This window comes from Wyeomyia smithii, chromosome 2, assembly GCF_029784165.1.
Source record: "Wyeomyia smithii strain HCP4-BCI-WySm-NY-G18 chromosome 2, ASM2978416v1, whole genome shotgun sequence".
Lineage (NCBI taxonomy): Eukaryota > Metazoa > Arthropoda > Insecta > Diptera > Culicidae > Wyeomyia > Wyeomyia smithii.
This window is the reverse complement of record NC_073695.1, coordinates 196,846,277-196,868,459: the sequence shown is the minus strand read 5'-3', so window position 1 is coordinate 196,868,459 and position 22,183 is coordinate 196,846,277. Positions and strand designations below refer to the sequence as shown.

At 41.1% G+C, this 22,183-nt stretch overlaps 1 protein-coding gene across 5 annotated transcripts in view; it reads right to left on the bottom strand.

Annotated features, from left to right (window-relative positions):
- Positions 1-125: 125 nt before the first annotated feature.
- The window catches only part of LOC129720706 (uncharacterized), a 156,399-nt gene continuing 134,341 nt past the window's right edge, over positions 126-22,183 (bottom strand). For all 5 annotated transcript variants that reach the window (XM_055672307.1, XM_055672306.1, XM_055672309.1 and 2 more), the window contains exons 5-9: positions 15,902-16,037; positions 4,747-4,918; positions 4,532-4,676; positions 3,966-4,164; positions 126-3,796 (exon numbers count right to left, since the gene is read on the bottom strand). In XM_055672307.1, the coding sequence (XP_055528282.1) occupies positions 2,978-3,796; positions 3,966-4,164; positions 4,532-4,676; positions 4,747-4,918; positions 15,902-16,037 (1,471 nt within the window). In that variant the 3' untranslated portion in view covers positions 126-2,977. The remainder of the gene's footprint in view (positions 3,797-3,965; positions 4,165-4,531; positions 4,677-4,746; positions 4,919-15,901; positions 16,038-22,183) is intronic.

Genomic DNA, 22,183 nt, shown 5'->3' with positions numbered 1-22,183 from the left:
TGGGGAGACTCCGACTTTCACAAAATTATTAAGCAACTCTAAACAAATATAAAAAAAATAAAACTATAAAAATTTTCAAAACTTTCTCACATTTTCATATACAACAAAGCTAGGAAGCGAACATGTTTTCCTCATTGTTTTCACCTCAGGATTTTTTATTGGCTTCTGAATGATGTTTTGCATTCTAGCAATTGTTTGCTTGTTTTGTCTTCATTGGTTAATAATATATTCTTACTCTTGTGCAACGAGAAATACAGAAGAAAACTTCTAAAAATATCTATTTTGCTTCAAGGTTAACAGAGATGGGTTTTAAAATTCATCGTTTTCCACCCTAGCGATTGGTGCGGTGTCCCAAGCGCCAATCATTCATCCTGCTGTCATGCGTGATTCACTATTGCTTGTCTTCAAGTAACCGCAGCCACTACATTTGACAGAGTAAGCCTACAGCTATGGTGAATCACGGCAGACGTAAGCCACAATAAAATGGTGGAAGTTTTGCGATACCGTTGGTCCTAACAGACAGAAATGGGATCATTAAGAGATACACTTTGTGTTGCGTTGTTTTCTTTTTTTTTCACATATATCAAAAAGGGAGGGTACCGAAAGAAACTAGAAACTGAAACGACTAAGAAGTAACGTTAAAACACGCTAATGTCATATATTTTAGCGTTAGTGTGTGAGTGTGTGTATGCGAGAGTGACTGGATTTTTGGTTGTGTCCTCTATCACATTCTACTTAATTGTTTTTTGTTTATAATTAACTTTTGCAGTTCCTAACTCAATTATTGTATGAAAACTCTGCGCTGCTTCCTTTGATTTTTTTGGTTTGAAACTGTTTCCAGAGAAAACTAGTTGTTTTATAGAAAAGAGCCGAAATCTGATCAATTTTTTTTTTGGTTCTCGACTACCAGATTTGTTACTTGTGTTCTTCTTGCGTATTCATGTATGTTGAATGTTTTGATTTCCGTATCCCTGCACTTGAAATTTAAAGGATATTTTCATTTTGCCTCATAATTAAGTCGTCTTTTTTTTCTAATTATTTAAAATCAACCTAATATGCCTTAATTTACGCGTGTATGTGTTTTATTTGTTTTTTTTCTTCTTTTATTCTGTTTGATCCACACATGTTCAGCTTTTATGATTTTCCTCATAGTCTCTAGTAGAGTAGGAAATTTTACGGAGATATCACTACCACAATAAGATGAGAGTTGACGGAGCGTGGCGAATTACGTATGAAGCCGGGCGTTTGCCATAGCGTCAGCGGTTGTCTTTTTCTTACGCGAGGATGTAGGATACCACAAATCGCCCTTCGTCGTAACACGATCCACGGTAAATTGTCTTACAAAACTAGCATCTACTACAAAAATAATAATTAGTTATTTGTTGTATATATATTGTATATATAAGAGAAAAAGTCTACTACATTTTTACTTTTTTTTATCATCGTATTCCTAAATTTTGTGTAATTTTTCGGATGTATGCCGTTCTCATTGCTGAGTATTTAGTTCTGATGCATTTGCATGTGTGTCGAATATTTTTATAATTGTAATCGGCTTTAATTGATGCAATATTATACTTAATCTTCAGCACAGCTTTTACCATCCATTCAGTAATTTTATTATGAATTTAAAGATTTATTTACATTGCTAGTTACATAAATCTTCCTTTGCATTTGTTAATTAAGCATAAACTGGTTTTTTTATGTTGTATTTAATTTCAACTTTCAAATAATATTTTGAGAAAAAAACTAAAATGATCAGAGCATTTTCTGTACGTAAATGAAAAAAATGTGAAACAGACATCCATGGATGCATTCAATTTGTGAAAGTGTGGATTCGAGTAGTGAAATCTCTGGAGTGGTCACCGGAATAGGTACCAGGGAGAAGATATTACGATCACAATCGTAAAATTATATTCAAAACATACTTTCGTCTCACAAAAAGCTAAATTGAAGTAAAAAATCCATGCAAGAAACTGAATCTCAATTTAATTTTGAAAAGTTTGTAATGCGAAATGAGTGAATGAAGTGATCATCTCTATCTCTTAGTGTCGACTTCAGAGTTACCTATCATTAATAGTATCGCAAAGATTCCGATACATTATCAAAAATTAATCTTTCATTGCCTTCATTTTGTCCCTATTAACGCTGCAACGTTGTGAAATAATATTGTTAAAATTTATCAAGTGAAGGATAACCAAACCAAGTCAAAAACCACTATCGAAACCGCTATTTAGATCCTTTTGAGGGGGATACAGAGAAACCCGAAAAGCATTCAAAGCCGTTGTAACTCGAGATCATCCAACACCATTTTTATTGTGCATGATAGTTAAAACCGAACTTGTATATATGTATGTGTGTGTGTGTGTGTTTTTGTATGCTTGTGGATTTTAACTACTGGTACAAATATTTCATTTAAAATAGTACTATTGCGACACAAATATGTTTTTTTTTGCTATTTTATTTCATTGTTAGACGTAAACTGTCCAACTATGGATAAGTTATCTGTGTGAGTGAATGAGAGAGATGACGTACTATTAATGATTCTTATTCCGCCAATACTTTAGTTTATTGTATTGATTTCTGTTTGGTGTTGGGTGCTATTGTGCTCAAGTGCTGTTAGTTAATGTTCTGTTTAGAAATTATGACATCACATTTATGTTAGCAGTAATTATTTCAGGTTCTGAGAAACCATAACATACGGGAATAGTGGGTATCGAGTATTACTACGCGTGTCAAGTTAGTTCAGTTTGCTGCTAATTATTGTGTTCCAAACCAGAAAGAATTAAGCCACATAACAATAGTACGTTGAAAGTAAAAAAAAAGTTAGAAAACATCAATTAAACATTAAAGCTTGATGAAGATGAAAAATCTAAATTAACTAAAAATTGTTATTCTATTAAATTCATCCATTTCACGGGAATTGGTTAGATGCTCTATTTGTTTCGCCTCCCATTGCTCAGATCAACTGGACATAAATTTATTTTTCAAACTGTTTACTTCTAGTTGTTTTTGTGTTCGTGTTAGTCACGTTACTACTATTATTGTGATTAGTTTGTGATCTAGCTTTATTTTGTACTCTCCGTGGTTTCTTATGATTAACACTATCACCGATTAAGTTGCCAGCAACGGCCATCGTTGCAACTGTGCCCGTAGCTACTGCTGGGGCAGAAACGGCTGGCGGGGAATTATGACTTATTTGTGAAGCTGTGTGAGGGGAACAGGTGGGTATTGCTAGCGACAGCAGTGCTGAAACAACTGACGAAGATGATGATGACGGTGGTGATGATGATGATGATGATATTGTTGATGATGATGATGATGAAGGGCCTGTTGGCGGGGCTGAAGATCCAGCCGACGACGAATACGATGCCACTAGAGAGGCAAACGGAGCCGATGCAAATGGCGGGCTAAGGGGAGAAGTAGATCCTGAAGCCGGCTCACTGCTGCAGTGAGACGGTAAATCATCGCTGGCACTTCCGATACATTCCGCAAATTTGCGTTTCTGACTTCTGGGGGAACCAGCCCCTACTACTACTACCGCAGCCACTGAAGGTGTCAACGGAGACATTGGTTGAGCGTCTAGATCTAGTATAGCGATATTCTCTTCTTCCTGATTGGTGGGTTCCTCGGGGATTACCGCTAGGCCGACTTCCTCTGGTCGAACTCCTTGATTGACCAGTGCCTGTAGTTCCTCTGCTGGCATCGGTACGATGGCTTGTCCACACGCGTTGCAATTGGGCGTGGCCGGGCTTTTGGAGCGCCAATATTGTAGTTCAGTTTTGCATTTGTTTAATTCCTAGAATGAAAGTTATGTATCATCGTTAGTTAGAGAACAATAACGAAAGTATCGTTGCTATAACGTGAAATAATTTGGTGTTTGTTTGCTTCTTGCACGGTGCAGTGGCTTAAGTTTTTTTTTTTTGGTACAACCAAGCAAACAAGTGGAAAAGAAGCGAATATTTTACCTGTAGCAGAGTGGAGAACTTCCTTGATATCTCCTCGTTCTTTTTGTCGTTCTCGTCGAGCCGATTTGCATACTCCAGTGTTTGTTTTTGTTGTTCGGCAAGCAGTTTCTGCTGTTCGGCAATTTGCTTTGCCTGCTCGGTTGCTTTCCTCTTGCAGGTACGCAACTCGCTGCGCAACACTGATAATTGATTATTGTATCTGTTGATGCAAAAATTTGATATAGATAAGAAAAAAATGTTTAGCCATTATTGGAATATAGATTAGTCAAACGACTATATCAGTTACCTATTTGGTGATTAATTATAACCTGTGAATTTTACTATTCATTTTAATTAAATAGCAATACTTCAACTTTCTCATACATGACGAAAAAAAAATTGAGAAACTAAACTGCAACGCTCGGTTCACATTTTTTAGCGACGTTATGCTAATCGAATAAACAAAATACTTCAATACCTGCTACAGCCTATAATTAATCACCATAAATTTTGCTCCACAGTCAAATCGACCAGCACAGAAAGAAGACTCCTGATAGCCATACGTTTGCACTGGTGTTGGGGTTTACCTTTTCATTCCCTGTTTAATTTTGCGGATACCCTTCCGAAGTACCATGTTGCTCTGCGGAGGCGAGGACGAACTCGAGTGTGATGTGTCTCGAGACAGAATCGAGGAGGAAACCTCCAGTGTCGCGAACGGTTTTGTACTAGATGCTGTATTTTGGGGAGAAGGTACAAATTAAATTAAATTATTTTTTTTTAAACAAAGAGCTTTGATACTTACTGTAATCTTTACTAAAGTATGCAATATCAGGTAAGTTTGGTTCAATGTACTCCTTGAAATACTCCATGGCCATCGTGGACAGATCGAACAGCTCGTCCGTCACTTTGAACGGTCGCGCCAACATTGGTGTGGTTCGAACGTAATTTAACACTGAGTACACCTCATCCAGAATCTAGAAGACAATCAGAAAGAAAAAAGAAAAATGTAACAGAAGTTGTTAGTTTGTTACGGGAAAAACCTTACAGGCTATGTTTTCAATTTGGTCCCGTTAGCTGTCAAAATAACAGAAATTATAACAGAAATGATTCTACTAGTATGAAACACATATTAAAATTTGTTACTAATATATCAGCTTTCTAACAAAATGAGATAATATATAGAACAATATAATAACAAACATTGTTAGAAACAACAGGTTTTGATAAAAACGAAAAATTAGTTAGACTTGTTTCAGAACTACCTCATTTCACGTTTTGTTATTATAACTCATTCAGATTTAATTTTGTTATCAAAATTATATGGAAAATACAAATTGTATCAAAATATGTTATTTGTGTCTCACGTTGATAGAATTTCGTATTTTTTTAGTTATGCTCTTTTGATCGGGTTGGTATCGACAGATAGGTCCCAAAAAAGAACCGCCTCGCACGGACTTGTTTTTTTTTTTTATTTTTGAACAATGGTGAGCAAATCTGCCCTGAGACACCTGAGAAGAGATCTAAGGGTGTGAGGATGAAACTTGGAGAGTGATGTGACCACTGACAGTCCCGGACCAGCAGCGGGAGGTCGCCTAGGGGTGGTGAGCGTCGGACCAGGGACAGTCGACTCCTCGCAAAAGCCACAAGCACCCTGAGGCACCTCTGACGGAGCGAATAGAGCCGCTCCCATCACCCAAAAGCACTAACCCGCCCATCGGGACTGATGCCTGTAAGGTCCCGATTATGGCAACTGGCAGCGTAGTGAACGGATATGAGCTGGATTTCGTAATGGTACCGCGTCCTCGGGCTGGCAACGGCTAGAAATGGCGAGGTGGTACCCGGTGCAGGGGTCTCCGTCCCATAAAACCTGGCAGGTCTTCCAGTACGTTCCGAGTCTATTGCCTGGTGGGAATCAGGCAGGAGTAGGATCAGATTCCTGACTTGCGCCGGTCGGTGGAGTCATAGTTGCCCATAAGGCGCTATGACTGCTTACCCTAGCCATGACCTCACTGCTTCGGCATAGACCACCATGGGACCACATAGGCGACTACTCCACCATGGACAAGGATAGCGGCTGGAAGGGGGACCCACTTAACTACAATGAGCTCACAACAAAAAAAAGAGACGGGTGCGGAGGGGTTACCAAATCCCTTCACACGAGGTGGCATCCAGCGGACTCCGTAGAAGAAGGCGGAGACGGATGCGGCGAAGTCTGGAGGTGGAAAAACGGCGAATCCGTCGGTGTCCACACCAGACATCTCGATAGACGGTCCCTTGCTAGTCAAGGCCGTCGGAAGGTGTGTGGACACGCGGCCAAGAGTGGCGGCGCTGTCTGAACAACTCGATGCCATAATCGAGTTCTCGGCGAACAGGCGAAACATCGCTGGCGACCTGAAGCAGAGCCTCCTCCTGCTTCGGAGCACCATTGATGAAGCCAGAAAGGAGCACGAAGAACTCGTAGCTCGGGTGAAGGCGGCCGAGAAAGCAGCCAGCACCGGGAGGGTGACTGCATCTAAAGAGGTGCAGACAGACGCCCCCTTGTTCGCGTCGGTCTGCTCCACGGGGCGGGTCGCTAAGCGAACGAGGCAGTCTCCGGGGGAAACGGCCCCCGGGAACACCAAGAAACGATTGGTCGTGCTACTCCCACGGGAGAGCACGCCAACCGGTTCAAGGTCCACCGCGGAAAAAGCACAGGTGGAGGCTACGGGCAACCCTTGGACTACCGTAGAGGGTAGGAAGCGTCGGGAAGGCGCGACGCGCCAAGATAACGGAGCGGCCAGAGGCCCAAAAAAGGTCAAAAAGGCGCGGAGTAGGGATAATGCCCTCATATTTAAGACGGATGGGTCGAAGTACTCAGAAGTCTTGAAAAAGATGAGGGAGGAAACCCAGCTCAAGGATCTGGGGGCGGATGTGCGGAGTATCCGGCGATCTCGCACTGGCGAGATGATACTTGAGCTCCGGCAGGACGCCAAGAACAAGGGGGCTACCTACAAAACGGTAGCTGAAAAGAGCAGGAGGTGCAAGTGCGGGCACTCACCTCAGAAGTGACTCTCCAGCTTAAAAACCTGGACGAAATCACTGAGGGGTGCGACATTGCACAAGCCCCCAAAGTAAAGTGCGGGGTGGAGGTGGCTAAGGAGTCAATCAGCCTCCGTAAAGGTCCGGCGGGGACCCAGATAGCTACCTTCCGACTACCGTCGGCGGACGCTCCTCTGGGCATACTACAGCAACCAGACATTTGCTTCCGGTGCTTCGAGGGCGGACATAAGTCCTGGACCTGCAAGGGGCCCGATAGGAGCCAGCTGTGCAGGCGATGTGGAGGTGCAGGCCATAAAGCAAAGAACTGTGGGGAGTCTCCCAAGTGCATGGTATGTTCCAGGAAACGGAACGCCAAACACTTTATGGGAGGCCCCAGGTGCCCAGCCGGTAAGCCGGCTGCGAAACCACGGGCGTAAGGGTGACGCAACTGAACCTGAACCATTGCTTCGCGGCTCAGCAGCTGCTACACCAAGCAGCCACTGAGTCGTTATCGGACATCGTCATCATAGCGGACCCCTACCGCATCTTCAGCTGGAAGTCGACGAGGCTACCAGTAAACTCCTGGTCGTTAACACTCATCGGGGCATTTGCAAGGTCAATCGTTTAGCACCATTCGTCTGGAGAAGTGCTAGTTCGGATCTCGCCAAATTAGACACTTGGGACACTTGCTGGATTAACCTGGGGTTCGGCCGGTCCCAGGAAAGGTTGAAGCGAACAGAAAAACGCGAATTTCTACGAACCGTTAACTATTACGGAAAATTTATGCCAAATATGCGTGTCTTACGATTACCATTGAATGAGTTGCTGAGGGTTCAAGTAGACGGCGGAGCGTTCAACAACTTAAAAGAGATCCTGTCGTCGGAGCTGCTTCTAATGCACTGCAACCCAGAGCTAGAAATGATTGTCGCTGCCGACGCATCGTCAACCTGATCGAGAGGACCTGGTAATAATATTTGCGATCACGAAGTTTCACTGCACTGTCTTTGAAAGCAAGCTTCGGCTTCAAACCAGTCATGCACCGTTGCTTCGTATATTCAGTTCGAACAATGGTCCCTATGTACTCCGCCAATAGATTTCAACTGTGGGTCCTGATGCTACTTATGTACGATTTTACCATCGATCACGTGATCATTCAGAAGTTCGATCACGTGGATGTGTTGGCGAGCAACACGTTATGTTGGATGAGGATTATGTCATCGCATCTATTTCACTTGAGAAGGATGTTGGATCGGTTACGTTCGACTCCCGCAACGTTGTCTTTTGGGGCCATCCACATTCCGCGTGGACAGATTTTCAACAATTTTACACCCCCTCCCTCTCTCCGTAGACACCTGCCCATGTATATTTAAACAAAATTATGGACCGTAGACATTTCAAGTCATCACATCGAGTCTCACCTGTACCTTAGCCAAAACAACGGCCATGGGAACGGGTCCACGTGGACTACGCTGGACTACTCGATGGAGACTATTTTTACTGGCAGTGGAGCCCTTCACTAAGTGACCCAAAGTAGTGCAAACAGGCCACTTTACAACCACAGCAACCATCAAGATTTTGCGAAGCTTTTTGCCCGCATGGCGATGCCATATTCGAAAATGGCACGCAATTTACCAGCGCCAAGTTAGGACATTTTTGCAGTATGAACGGCATCGAACATACCACCACAGTACCGTTTCACCCGCAGGCGGAACAGTTCGTCGATACCTTCAAAAGAGGTATCAGGAAGATTCGAGAAGGGAAAAGTCTGATCCAGGAAGCACTAGACCTGTTTCTGTTGAAGTGGCGAAGCACTCCAAATCCGGCATTGTTTGGACGTCGAATCCGAACAAATCTTGAACTGTTCCGGCCACCAGCAAAACGTCAGTAAGCGGAACAAGAAAAAGACTAGCAGAAACTCCGGAGCATCAACAAGGAAGACCCATCTTTTTGAAAAACAGATTTAAAATCGGACAAAAACTGACCTCAAACAGTGATTCTACGAAAACAGTTTCAGCATGATTTTAATATATTTCACAAAGCAAAATAATGTCAAGTATGTAGAGCACTAATGAAAGCGCTAATATCTAAATGAGGTAGTTAAATTTTATCTTATATTAAGGTAAATAGTCTCAAAAATCGATTAGTAGATATCTGATCCACATAAAATGTCAGTAACCACAAAAAGCGTGTACGGAATCAAATTGCATTATTTTCAAGTGGCCGGAACTTTTTACTTATTGCGTATTTTCTATTAAACATTTGGGCGAAATTTGTTCAATGTATATTGTTGACATTGTGTAAGTTGCACTCAGCTGCTAGTGCAATCGTTGCGAAGATGGAGTTTGAAGAACAGAAGAGGCATAAAGAAATTTTGCGCACATAACTCGAAAATCCAAATCTTTCTCACAATCAGCAGGTATAGACCGTTCCGATAATTATAAATACACTTACGATCAACCGTCATTTCAAATAACGTGCAGTATTCAACCGAACGTTGGCTGCGTCCTGTTGTTTACATCCAAAAGAAACAGATGCTGTCATTTTTTCTAACATTTAGTGCGAAATTTTGAAAATGCGTGGCCTTTCTTCCGAGCAAAGAAAGCGAATTGTGCACAAATGGGGCACCGTGAGTGGTCTTTCTATAAGAAAATTAGCCAGAGAAGAAGGTATAAGTGTCGGAGCAGTTCAAACCATGTTGCAGAAGTATTGTGAAGAGTGCAGATTTACTGATGCCCCAAGACGTGGTAGAAAACCCGGGCCTGTTGATCCCATAATGGACAAAAAGGTTAAGGAATACAACAAGCGGCATCCTTCAGTGTCAGTAGGAGATGTGGCGAGAAAGCTTGGAACCTCGGCGAGTAACGTTATGCGTGCCAAGGGAAGAATGGGTCTGCAGACCCGTCGGAAGCAGAAGCAGCCAAAACGAAATCCAAAACAAGCTGAATCTGTGAAACCGAGATCTCGGAAGCTTTATGACAAACTTCTGACCAAAAAAATGGGGTGTGTTATCATGGATGACGAAACTTACATAAAACTGGACTATAAGACTCTGCCAGGACCGCAATTTTATACATCACCGAAGGGAAACGATGTCCCTGGACCAGTGAAAGCCATTAACACTGAAAAATTCGGCAAGAAGGTAATGGTTTGGCAGGCCATTTGTGAATGTGGGAAAATATCTCGTCCATTCATTACGAATGAAACAATAAATGGTAAAATTTACGTTAAAGAGTGTTTGCAGAAAAGGTTGTTACCCATGGTTAAGCAGCATAACAATCCTCCAATCTTTTGGCCCAATCTGGCTTCCTGCCATTACTCTAAGGATGCACTAGGGTGGTATAAAACAAATAATGTCACATGTGTCCCAAAGGAGATGAATCCCCCAAACTGCCCTGAAATTCGCCCTATTGAAACTTTTTGGGCTTTGACCAAGGCAAAGCTGAGGAAATATGTCAAACCAGCGGACAATGTTGAAAAATTTAAAAAAGATTGGCTTAAAGTGGTAAAAATGGTCGGAGAACACACTGTGCAAAAGCTTATGAGTAGTGTTAAGAGAAAATTTAGAGAACTCGCTTATCCTACGGAAAATAATCCCAATTTGAATTGAAACTGGAAAGAAAACACTTATTATCTATATTTGAGAATAAAATGACCCGAAAAATCCGGTATTTTTTGTTTTATTCAAGAAAGAAGATGTATTTATAATTTTCGGAACAGTCTATAAAAGCAGATTCCCGGCAGCTTCCGGGGCTCCAGGACTTCAAGGCTCATCATAAATTCGAAGTTTCCGAGGACGTTAGAAAGCAGAAGATGTCAAAGTTTGCCAAAAAGTAATGGTTTGGCAAGCAATTTGCTCGTGTGGTAGGCGGAGCACCCCGTTCGTGACAACCGGGACGGTCGATGGGTAGGTTTTCTTGAAGGAGAGCCTCAAAAGCGTTTACTTCCACTTCTGAAATCACACGACGGTTCAACAACTTTCTGGCCGGATTTAGCCTTGTGTCATTACTCGAAAGATTCTGTATGGTATGGTATGAGACTAAGTCAACTTCGTACCGAAGCATCTCAAACCCCCGAACGCAACTGAACTGCGGCCGGCCAATTGAGCAGTACTGGGCCATCATGAAGCAAGCACTTCGGAAACATCCTAAAAGTAAAATCGGATGAGGATATGAAGAGAAAATGGATTTCCACAGAAAAAAAACCAATGGGTCCAAACGTTGTACAGAACCTTATAAGTAGTATTAAAGGAAAGTTTGTGCATTTAGATACGGGGATGGGATTGAATAAAACGAACAGTGAAAAAACTAAATAACATGTTTTATTTTACTACCTGAAAGTTAGAAAGCGATTGGTTGAATGAGCGAAATTTACCAAGCCTTTTTTGTGATACAATTTGATTCCGTACACCCTTTAAAATGTCAGTTTACGGTTCCTCAAAAAACCAAAATAGCGCTATTGTTGCTTCTAAAGGTGAAATGGGTCCAAGGCAAAATAAAAAGCAAATTTTCGTATCATTATGTAATATGTTGTTAGTGGAAATTTCACCTCGTTGTGTGGCAGATCTCAAAAAGATTCAACACTGACCGTGTTTAGAAATCGAATTCTGCATGGTCCGCTGGATGGCATTTCTATTCATTCTTTTTGTAGTACACCCCAATAGTGTATCCAAAAATGTTACGTGAAATCGAACTGATTCGAAACGCGTTTATGAAAGACAGAAGAACAGCGACTGGTAGCTATGCTGCAATGATGTAGCCGTTCTACGATAATCAATCATAAACTTGAATGTGGGAACTATTTAGGATTCTCATCTGGTGAACACAAATCACCTGAAGTATTAAGCGCCCCCGTAGACTGGAATAAATAATCCCCGAACAATGCGACTAGCTTATTGTCCAGTGCAGCGCTAGACCGACGTGCAACGTTACTGCAGGTAAGCTTCGCACCAGAGCTTTTCTTTCCCATTATGGAAACAATACCTGGAATCCACTGATATGCGAAGTGAAAATAGAAACGACGCCGGGTAAGGTTATGGCTCGCAGGCCGGCAGGTTATTTCCGTATTCTCATTTGTGCGTGGTCGATGCTACGGATAAAGCTCTGAATGCCATCTCGGTTTAAGCTCGGTACATGGGACACTGATGGAATTTTTTTCCGCTATGTAGGGGAAAGTAGGTAAAGACGGACACTGCGGGTAAGATGGACACTTTTAATATTTCACAAACTAGAATGTATTATGATAGTTGAGTGATGCGAATACCTTCTTTATAGTGTGTTAATGCTTTTGAGTTGCATTATCGGTTTTCAGCAAGCAAATTGTCAAATTTGTAAGTAAAACAAAGAATATTTTCGTGAACGCGCAATCTGATGTAATTTTTATTCCACGGAAAATAGTGAAAAACTCGTGAAACTTACGTGTTTTCATTTGTTCACAATAGTAAAGTGATTAATTAGTCTTTCCTCGGTTTTCTAGTGAAAATCCAGCAGATTTTCGATGTTCCGATGAAGAGCTACGATCGTTTGAAAAATTTACAACCAGGTCGGGCAAGACGGACACACTAAGGTAGGGAAAGATGGACACACGGATTTTCCAAGAATTTTCACATGTAGCATCTGTTGTGTACTACAGATGTTCACAAAGTGCACCCGCGAGAGAAACCAGCAGATATTATTCACTTAGCAGTTAGAACAGGCCATATAGGCGTGGAATATTCGCCTTCGTCGAAACCCATCCTCTCAAACTGTTCACGTGATGTATAGGTGGACTCTAATAACGTAGAGTAATGTATGGCCATCACTTAACACATAAACCAAAAGAATACTTAACGTACTACATCTTTTTTGTGAGTCTCCACCTTTACCTTCGTAGTGTCCATCTTATCCACCCCAAGTGTCCGTCTTTCCCAACGATGTCAAAAAACAGCAATTTGTAGTCTTACTTTTGAAGACCCAAAACACATAAAACTTGGAGGAAGTTCACTAATACCAAAAATGATTATGAAAACAAATGATCTTGAGTTTCAATTTGTATGACTACTGCGATCTAAATAGCAATACCTAAGTAATTATTTAGATTAAACCTTAGGATGTCCGTCTTTACCTACTTTTCCCTACATAGTGATACTAGTGCTGATCTTGCCACTGACTGGTACACGAGCGTACAGATGTGTGTATGTACCGTCGTGAGCTTAATAATAAATCAAGAGAGTAATGCAACCAGAATTATGTAGCACCACCAGTGGCGAACCGACAATTTATTCGTTTCATTATTAGATAACTGACTGACCGAAACCGAAGCACGTAAAATGGAGACGCAGCTCCGGGGCCAGACAATGGAAAACGGTTTGGCGAGGAATAGGTATGGAAGAAGAGAGTTTGTTTCTGTTTCATGTGACAGGAACACTAGATAAATGGAATAAATTTTCCCCCCGCGGTTCCAGCGAGCAGTGGATAGTGCAAAGGATTTAGTTGATAGTCTAATTTAATTTTTTATCGCGAATAAAATGTTGCAAGACACCGTACAGTAGTCACGGACGGGTATTTTATTTCATCACTTCTCATCAGTTTCCATAATATATCCTACTAGTGCAAACACGCGGGTAGGACGCTTTGTCTCTTCATTCTTTCATTAGTAATAAAACATGCTTGCAACATACGGATTGTATTCTCAGAAGGTTGACTTAATTTATTTCGCAAGATTGGTATTATGGCATAGTTAGTTCAATTACACAATTCAGGGAATATGTGAATCATAGCCGACAAAATATTGGTTTTGCATCTAAGAGTTGTCAGATGCCCGGTGACACACAGCATAAAGTGCATGATTATTTTCATAGCATGTGCAGGTCATTTGATTTACAAGCAATCCAGCTTCCGCTTAATTCTGTTTAATATGAAAACTCTAGAAGCCCCATCTATTATAGTATGAAAAAAAATTAATCCCAGCTGGTTCCGGGGTACGACGCTGGCCTAACAAGCTAAACGTAACTAAACGTAGTTCAAAATCAGCCCCAGCAATTCAAACCAATACAATATACAGTAGAACATTGCTCCTTTACAAGAGATCAATCACAGCTAGAAGCACTAGGCAATAAAACATTTCTTCTACTCGTTTGATTGAGTGAAAAATACTGTTCGTTTGTTTTCTTTCCCCAGGCCAGACCATTCTTCATTCATTCGCGCTGGACCGATTGGGCGGAGAAAGGAACGGACGACTCCGACCAACGATTGACTATGTCGTTACTGCTAGTATCAACAAAAGGGTAGAGAAAAGTTGCCATAGTTCAACGAAGCGCTGAGCTTGCGTTTAATCGTGGAAAAATCTTTCATTGTTATTTGGGCACTGATCCGATATGACCAGTATGCCACCAAGAAATTCCTTACTCATCCCCGAAGCCGCAGCGCGGAGTATAGTCGAAATAAACCAGAACGGATGAGATTAATTTTTTTTCTCTATGTTGGTGCTTTTTTGCTTCGCTTCGTTACAATTGCTTCTATTTAATGCTAAAAAGGAAAATAATCTCGATGATTGTTTTCCCATCCGAGGGGTCGATGCGGATTGGAGCTTTTTCGCTGATTGAGTTTGGTTTCACTATCGGGTTGTTTAAATAAAAAGCAGAACCCGAGCCGGGAGCGCTTGATGGCAGAAAGGACGGTGCATTGTGGTACACTCTGCAATATCGAAACATAGTCCGACTGAAGGCGAATATGAATTCGGTTAAATTACACAAGCAAATGTAGTAGGTTCAGATAATGGAGTGAACCCTGTTAGAATGAATTTTTTAGTTTCGCTTTTACAATACTACAGTACATTAAAATGTTGAAAATTAGAAAAACAAAACTAAACCAAACAAGTGAGCACACTTTTTATCTATGATAGTATGTAGAAGAGGAGATAAAAATACGCAATAATTCTCCGACCTGAAAGCCCGAATACCAAACGCCCATGGATACACAATTCATTCCGAACAAATTAAATTTATTCCGCCTTTTCTTCCTGGCAGATAAATTCGTTTGGTGAATATTCCTACTATTACGAGATTTATCGCTCCAGTCAGACATATTTCAATGGCACTCGCTATAATGGCCCTCATTGATGAATAGAAGAAGTGCAATGTTACATTTTTTCATCGCGTTTTCCTCTTCACAAAAAAGTCGGCAAATTGTCCCTCCAGGAGCAATCTGTTCCGATCCATTCATCGCCCGTAGCCGACTTTCCTGCAACAGCGCCAGCAGTATCGTGTACTTAGCAGGCGAAATTCGGATCTGGTCGTTTGCAGCGGGGACTTACGTTGCACTACTAACAGTTCCCATGGATGTGCCATGGCTTGTTTCGGAGCCCACTTTTGTGTATCCGAGTAGATTCTGCACTGAGCTCCGCCAATATATCGTGCCCGTACATGTTTGGGAAAAGGTCACGTACGTGACAGTACGATATATACATTTTTGTTTTGACAGTTTATCTATTTGTCAATCAGACCCAGTTCGCGCGAACATACTGCGTGAAATCGAACTATTTTGAAACGGCGCCCAGTGAACAATATTCGAGTAGTGACGGACGCACTGAACAGTCATATTTGCTTAATGTGACACGCTGAATGGCACTTTCGAATGAAAGAATCGAATGCTATCAATTCTACACCATCGTGCAGACTAAGAATCGTGTGTAAAAAAAATGCAAGTTGTAGGCTGAATTTCAGTATTTCGATATACTTTCGTGGCATTTGCCGATTCAATTAAAAAGTAAGTTTTCCATCAAAACTTCAACTAAAATTGATAGAATTATGTGGGCTTTTGAAACATTCGTCAAATGAAAACAAATAAATTAAACAAAAGATACATTACCCGGAGAATCGATCTCTGAATAACCCTGTTTTAGGGCAGTAGTAGCAGCAAAACAAAAAGGTATAAAAGTAAGAAGAAGAAACAAACAGTACTTACCCCACCGGGAAAAAAACAACAGTGCTTCCGCTCGATATGTTTGCCGAATGTCATTTGCAGCAACGAGAGGCGCATCGAACAGGTTTCCAGTATATCACATTCGCAAGCTAGCGGATGGTTCCGCCGGGCGGATTCTCTGTCGAAAATAGAAAAGAAGGACATTGAGTTATGTTGTACGTTTCCTGTAAGCAATCAATTGAGAAATTAGGGAAATGACAACGACTGAAGCGAGCAAGGTCGATAGAACTTTGCACACACTAAATCAGTCGGTGTATGAATTGAATTGATGTTTTACATTTAAGTGTGTATTTAAATGTTTGTTCATTATGAGACTGGTAACCTTTGCTTCTATTAGTGAAATGAAATATCTTCAGCTTATAAATCATGTTCAGTTGTAGCAGAGACTAAAGGTCAAGATACACACACGGCCATTCCGCCTTCTATTTTGTATGGATAAGGCGTCATTACGCCGCGTGTGTAACTGTGCCTCAAGAAGAACTGATTTCCGAGAAGACTTGATCTCTTCATCGTAATTCTAAAACTTATTGCATTGTTTGTCAAATATTTCACAGAAGTTTGAAAAATCACATCAAAGCAACTTAAACAGATTTGTTTGTAGTATTTAATCTATAAGGTACAATGTTCAAAACGGAACAAAACATGCAACAGGCTGTACAAATATATTTGAACCGAATCCCATTTCTCTGTAAACGTTCACTATATTTTTCGCCTTTGTTTTTCGTTTTCCTGGATATTCCCTGATCGAAAAATAAATTCTCCGAAATGCTCAAAGCGATGTCTGTGTAACGAATAATTATTTATTGAGTAGCAATATTTAATTTGGCTTATTTTTAACAGAAATGCATAGGGAATCGATAGCCTCCGGGCATAAAGAGAGAACGACAGAGACCTGGTAAAATGTGCTTACTACATCCGAATTCTGGTAATTTGAGAACGGTCGTTGTTGGATCCTTGGCGATTCGAACATGGGCTATTGAACTTGGGTGTTATCGCCCTCGTTTGCAAGACCTAGACGAAGTAGCTTCGTAGGTGCTATGCTACATCTGTGTATCCACTACGCACCACATCTCCTTTTTTTTTAAGAAAAAATTATGATCGTAGAGAAATCATTTTGGAAATTCATTGTGTGTTACCAAGCACCTCTGACATTGATATTTTGAACTAAGGTTGTACAAAATTTGTTGAATAATAAATAACAAATTTATCTCTTGCTGACATGTTAATGGGGTTCGCTATTACTGCTTTTTTCCTGTAGGAGACTGAACCACTGCGACCGTTTATAGTAGATCTATTGTGGTATGCTCCGCCTTACTCTAGGTGCATTAAATATGGCGCATAACTATTATACATGCTATTACTGCTTGTTTTGCTAGTCTCTTTTGCTAAAATTTAGTAGTAGTTCCCGGGCTTTGATTGCTGTTGATTGTAAATTGAATTTAAGTTCTGTGTAGTAACTTTCATGACTATGATAATCCTAGCAGCTGAGAATCAGTTCCCAAAATCCAAAATGGCAAATTACAGCATTGACAATCTAAAATGCTTTTTTCCTGTAGGAGACTGAACCACTGCGACCGTTTATAGTAGATCTATTGTGGTATGCTCCGCCTTACTCTAGGTGCATTAAATATGGCGCATAACTATTATACATGCTATTACTGCTTGTTTTGCTAGTCTCTTTTGCTTAAATTTAGTAGTAGTTCCCGGGCTTTGATTGCTGTTGATTGTAAATTGAATTTAAGTTCTGTGTAGTAACTTTCATGACTATGATAATCCTAGCAGCTGAGAATCAGTTCCCAAAATCCAAAATGGCAAATTACAGCATTGACAATCTAAAATGGATATTTTCGGAGCCGGGAACAAGCTCTAGACAGTGTTCTGGAATCCAATATGGCGACTGGTGCATACTGTAAAACAGCTTTAAATGGTGAAATACCATATGGATGTTTTCGGAGCCCGGACGCTAAGCAGACGCTTGAGTCCTACACCAGATGACATTTTGAAATCCAAGATGGAGACTTCCGGTTTTTGTAAAACAGCTAAGTCCCAGAAACTCGTTTTTTTTTTCGAAAGATTTATTATTATTATTATTATTATTTAGATAACACCAGATCTCGACGTTTCGAGCATTTCTAAGACATTTGGCTTAAAAAAAGGTTTGGTATCGACAATTTCATGTGCCATTACCTGTGCATTTTTCATCGATCAAAAAGGTTAAACTTTGACCGCTTGAGCTGATTGAGCTGAAATTTTGCATAGAGGCTTTCGACGTGACAAAATTTCTGAAAATACTTCAAAGTGGTATTGAATCCCACAAACGGCCGTCTTCGAGCCATCGTTTCGAATTTTCAGAAGCACAAAATTCAGAAATAGATAACGCGTTCCTTGTGAAAACACCGATGCACTGCTACCGAGTCTTGTGCTACTAAAAATTCGAAATGGTGGCCCGAAGTCGGCCATTTGTGGCTTTAATACCGTTTGGCCTAAAGAAAAATGTTAGCAGAACAATGGTCAAAAACAGCACTCCCAACTAATAAACTGCTGTAGAATGGTCAAAATGATTTAATGCTTATTAAAGGCTCATTAAATCCGAATTTTATGATGATTTTGTTGATTCAAAAAAAGTTTAAAATATATTTATACATGTATAGTTTCATTTGAATATTTTCTTCTGAAACCGATCAGAAATTATTAGATACAATAAGATGTCAATTAAATGCTTCTATACGCAGATAGTTTCTATGAATTAGAGTTAAAAAAATAAAAATCTGCGTATGGAAGCAACATTGACATCTTATTGTATCTAAAGATTTAGGATCGGTTTCAGAGCAACATTTTTTTACCCTAGAAAAATAGTCTTCGTCGATGTGACTCCTCGCTTCTAGTGACATTGCCCGTTTTTTTCCAAATAGTGCGAACCCGTCTTCTTTTTTTTTTTTCAAAAAACTGAACTCTGGTATTAGTTATGTCTCAAGGCTCAATGGTCCAGAAACCAAATTTAGGGGGAAATTTGGGTCTAGATTTCCATAGCAACATTTTAGAGAAAAACCTTCTTCTACAAAGTTGTTACATATGATAAAACGCTTATTGAAAAATTATCGAAAATTAGGATGACCAACATTTTCGACGCAATCAAGTATCTAACTTTTTTATCTTTGTGGATAGAAAAAAAATTTGTTCTACAATGTTATAGCTCCATTAATTTGAAGTAACTTTGTAAAAGAAAGTTTTTCTCTTTCTCTGAAAACAACCGATTTATATTGAAAAAACATATTTCACGCTCCAACTTTTTTATTTCAAGTTTCATCTCAAAACTGTCTTTGAACGACTTTTAGAGCTTTTTAAAAGAAACAATTTGCAATGCTGACATCGTAAATATCTCAATTTTACTCAAAGTTATTAATATTTTTCATCAAAAAAAATGCTTTTTTCATTTGTATGTCATTCTTTTTGTGGCAAACATAAAAAATACCTCTTGGTCTCATTTTGAAGGGCATACTTGACTCTACAAATAAAGGAACTTTTAGAAAAATGTTATTTTTTTAAATTTGAGTAAATTCAATTTAAAAACAAGACAAAAATTTCAATAATTTTATACATTATGCATATAAAAACACCCAGATTTATTTTTTGGTATTTTTTTCCATAACTAGGGATGATTACCTTTAATTTGATCCGAAAAGATTGAAAATCGATCAACTGGTTCGAAAGTTATGAATTTTTTTAAAATAAAATACATCGAATATAGCCGCTTTTTATGGTCACCCTATTTCGGAGCTAGTCCCCTTAACAACCCAACGAAACAATGCGGGTTTGATTATTTTCAACATAGATGCATCCCTGCGATTTTGAGCACAATTGAAGCACTTTGCGTAACCAACTTCGAAATAGGGTGACCATAAAAAATGACTGTGTTCGATGTATTTAATTTTAAAAAAATTCATAACTTTTGAACCAGTTAATCGATTTTCGATCTTTTTGGGTCAAATTAAAGGTAATTACGGTCTAGTTACAGGGGCAACAAATGGTGAGTTGACAACCTGGAAGGAGCGTCAAACATAGCTTCGGCCCTCAAAAGTTCCTATCTCACACCTCCGCGAGTCATATGATTACACTAGACTGCCGGTTGGAACATGGATACAACTGGTTGGTGTTGCCTGGGCAATGTTGTCATCCGACACTAGCTAAGTGAGAAGGTGCGACGCGATCATTGGCGCGTTAACCATATTCCGGCGGTGGAGGAAATGCTTCGTCAACCCGAGCGTCTGTTCACCAAGATGGTGCGGCTCAAAACAGCGTCTGATCTCCATGTTAGGAGCGGCTGATCAACGTCCTGGTGGCAGCGTGGGACTCTAAACAGAGCTGGCATGATGGTCCCCCGGCGAGACAGGGGGTTGGGGAAGGCCCAACAAGCCGCCCCGGAAAACAACATGTTACAAAAAACGTAAGAGATAATACGGATCGGAACAATCGGCATAGACCTAGGCAACGAAATAAGGACTACGATTGGAAACTTGGGACATGGAACTGCAAATCGCTCTGCTTTCCAGGATGCGACAGGATAATCTATGACGAGCTACATCCACGCAACTTCGAAGTCGTAGCGCTGCAGGAACTTTGTTGGACAGGACAGAAGGTATGGAGAAGCGGGCACCGGGCGGCTACTTTCTACCAGAGCTGTGGCACAACCAGCGAGCTGGGAACCGGCTTCATAGTACTGGGTAAGATGCGCCAACGCGTGATGGGGTGGCAGCCGATCAACGCAAGAATGTGCAAGTTGAGGATAAAGGGCCGGTTCTTCAATTACAGCATCATCAACGTGCACTGCCCACATGAAGGAAGATCCGACGACGAGAAGGAAGCGTTCTACGCGCAGCTGGAGCAGGTCTACGATAGCTGCCCGCGACGGGACGTGAAAATCAGATATTCGCGGTTCGGCAGGTTATGTAGAAATGCCGCGAATATAACGTGCCCACACATCATTTGTTCATCGATTTCAAATCGGCGTACGACACAATCGATCGGGACAAGCTATGGGAAATTATGCACGACTACGGTTTTCCGGACAAACTGACGCGGTTGGTCAAAAAGACGATGGATCGAGTGATGTGTGTAGTTCGTGTTTCGGGGGCACTCTCGAGCCCCTTCGAAACCCGAAGAGGGCTGAGGCAAGGTGATGGTCTCTCGTCCCTACTGTTCAACATTGCCCTGGAAGGTGTCATAAGAAGAGCGGGGATTAACACGAGTAGCACGATTTTCCAAAAGTCGGTTCAACTGTTTGGTTTCGCCGACGATATTGACATTGTGGCTCGGACCTTTGTGAAGATGGCGGATACGTACATCGGACTAAAGGCTGAAGCCAAACGGATTGGACTGGTCATCAATGCATCGAAGACGAAGTACATGAAAGGAAGGGGTTCACGTGAAGACAGTAACAGTATCAGTAACCTCCCACCTCGAGTTCAAATTGGTGGTGATGAAATCGAGGTGGTCGATGAGTTCGTGTACCTGGGCTCACTGGTAACTGCCGACAACGATACCAGCAGAGAAATTCAACGGCGCATTATGGCAGGAAATCGTGCATACTTTGGTCTCCGGAGGACGCTTCGATCGAGCAGAATTCGCCGCCGCACCAAGTTAACCATCTACAAGACGCTGATCAGACCGGTAGTCCTCTACGGGCATGAGACATGGACTATGCTTGTGGAGGACCAACGCGCCCTTGCGGTGTTCGAGCGGAAGGTACTGCGTACCATTTTCGGTGGACTGCAGATGGAAAACGGAGTGTGGAGAGGGCGAATGAACCACGAACTGCAGGAGCTGCTTAGGGAGCCATCTATCGTCCACACCGCTAAGATAGGCAGGCTGCGGTGGGCTGGGCATGTTGTAAGGATGTCAGACGACAGCCCGGTAAAGATGGTTCTTGAAACCAATCCGTCAGGGACGAGACGGAGAGGTGCACAGCGGGCAAGGTGGATCGATCAGGTGGAAGACGACCTGCGGACCCTACGCAGACTGCAGAGCTGGCGAACTGCAGCCATGGACCGAGTGGAATGGAGACGACTCTTACATACAGCAAAGGCCACACCACGGCTTGGGACTGTTTGGTAAGGTAAGTACGTCTAGTTATAAGAAAAAAATACCAAAAAATAAATCTGGGTGCTTTTATATGCACAATGTATAAAGTTATTGAAATTTTCGTCTTGTTTTTAAATTGAATTTACTCAAATTTAAAAAATAACATATTTCTAAAAGTTCCTCCGT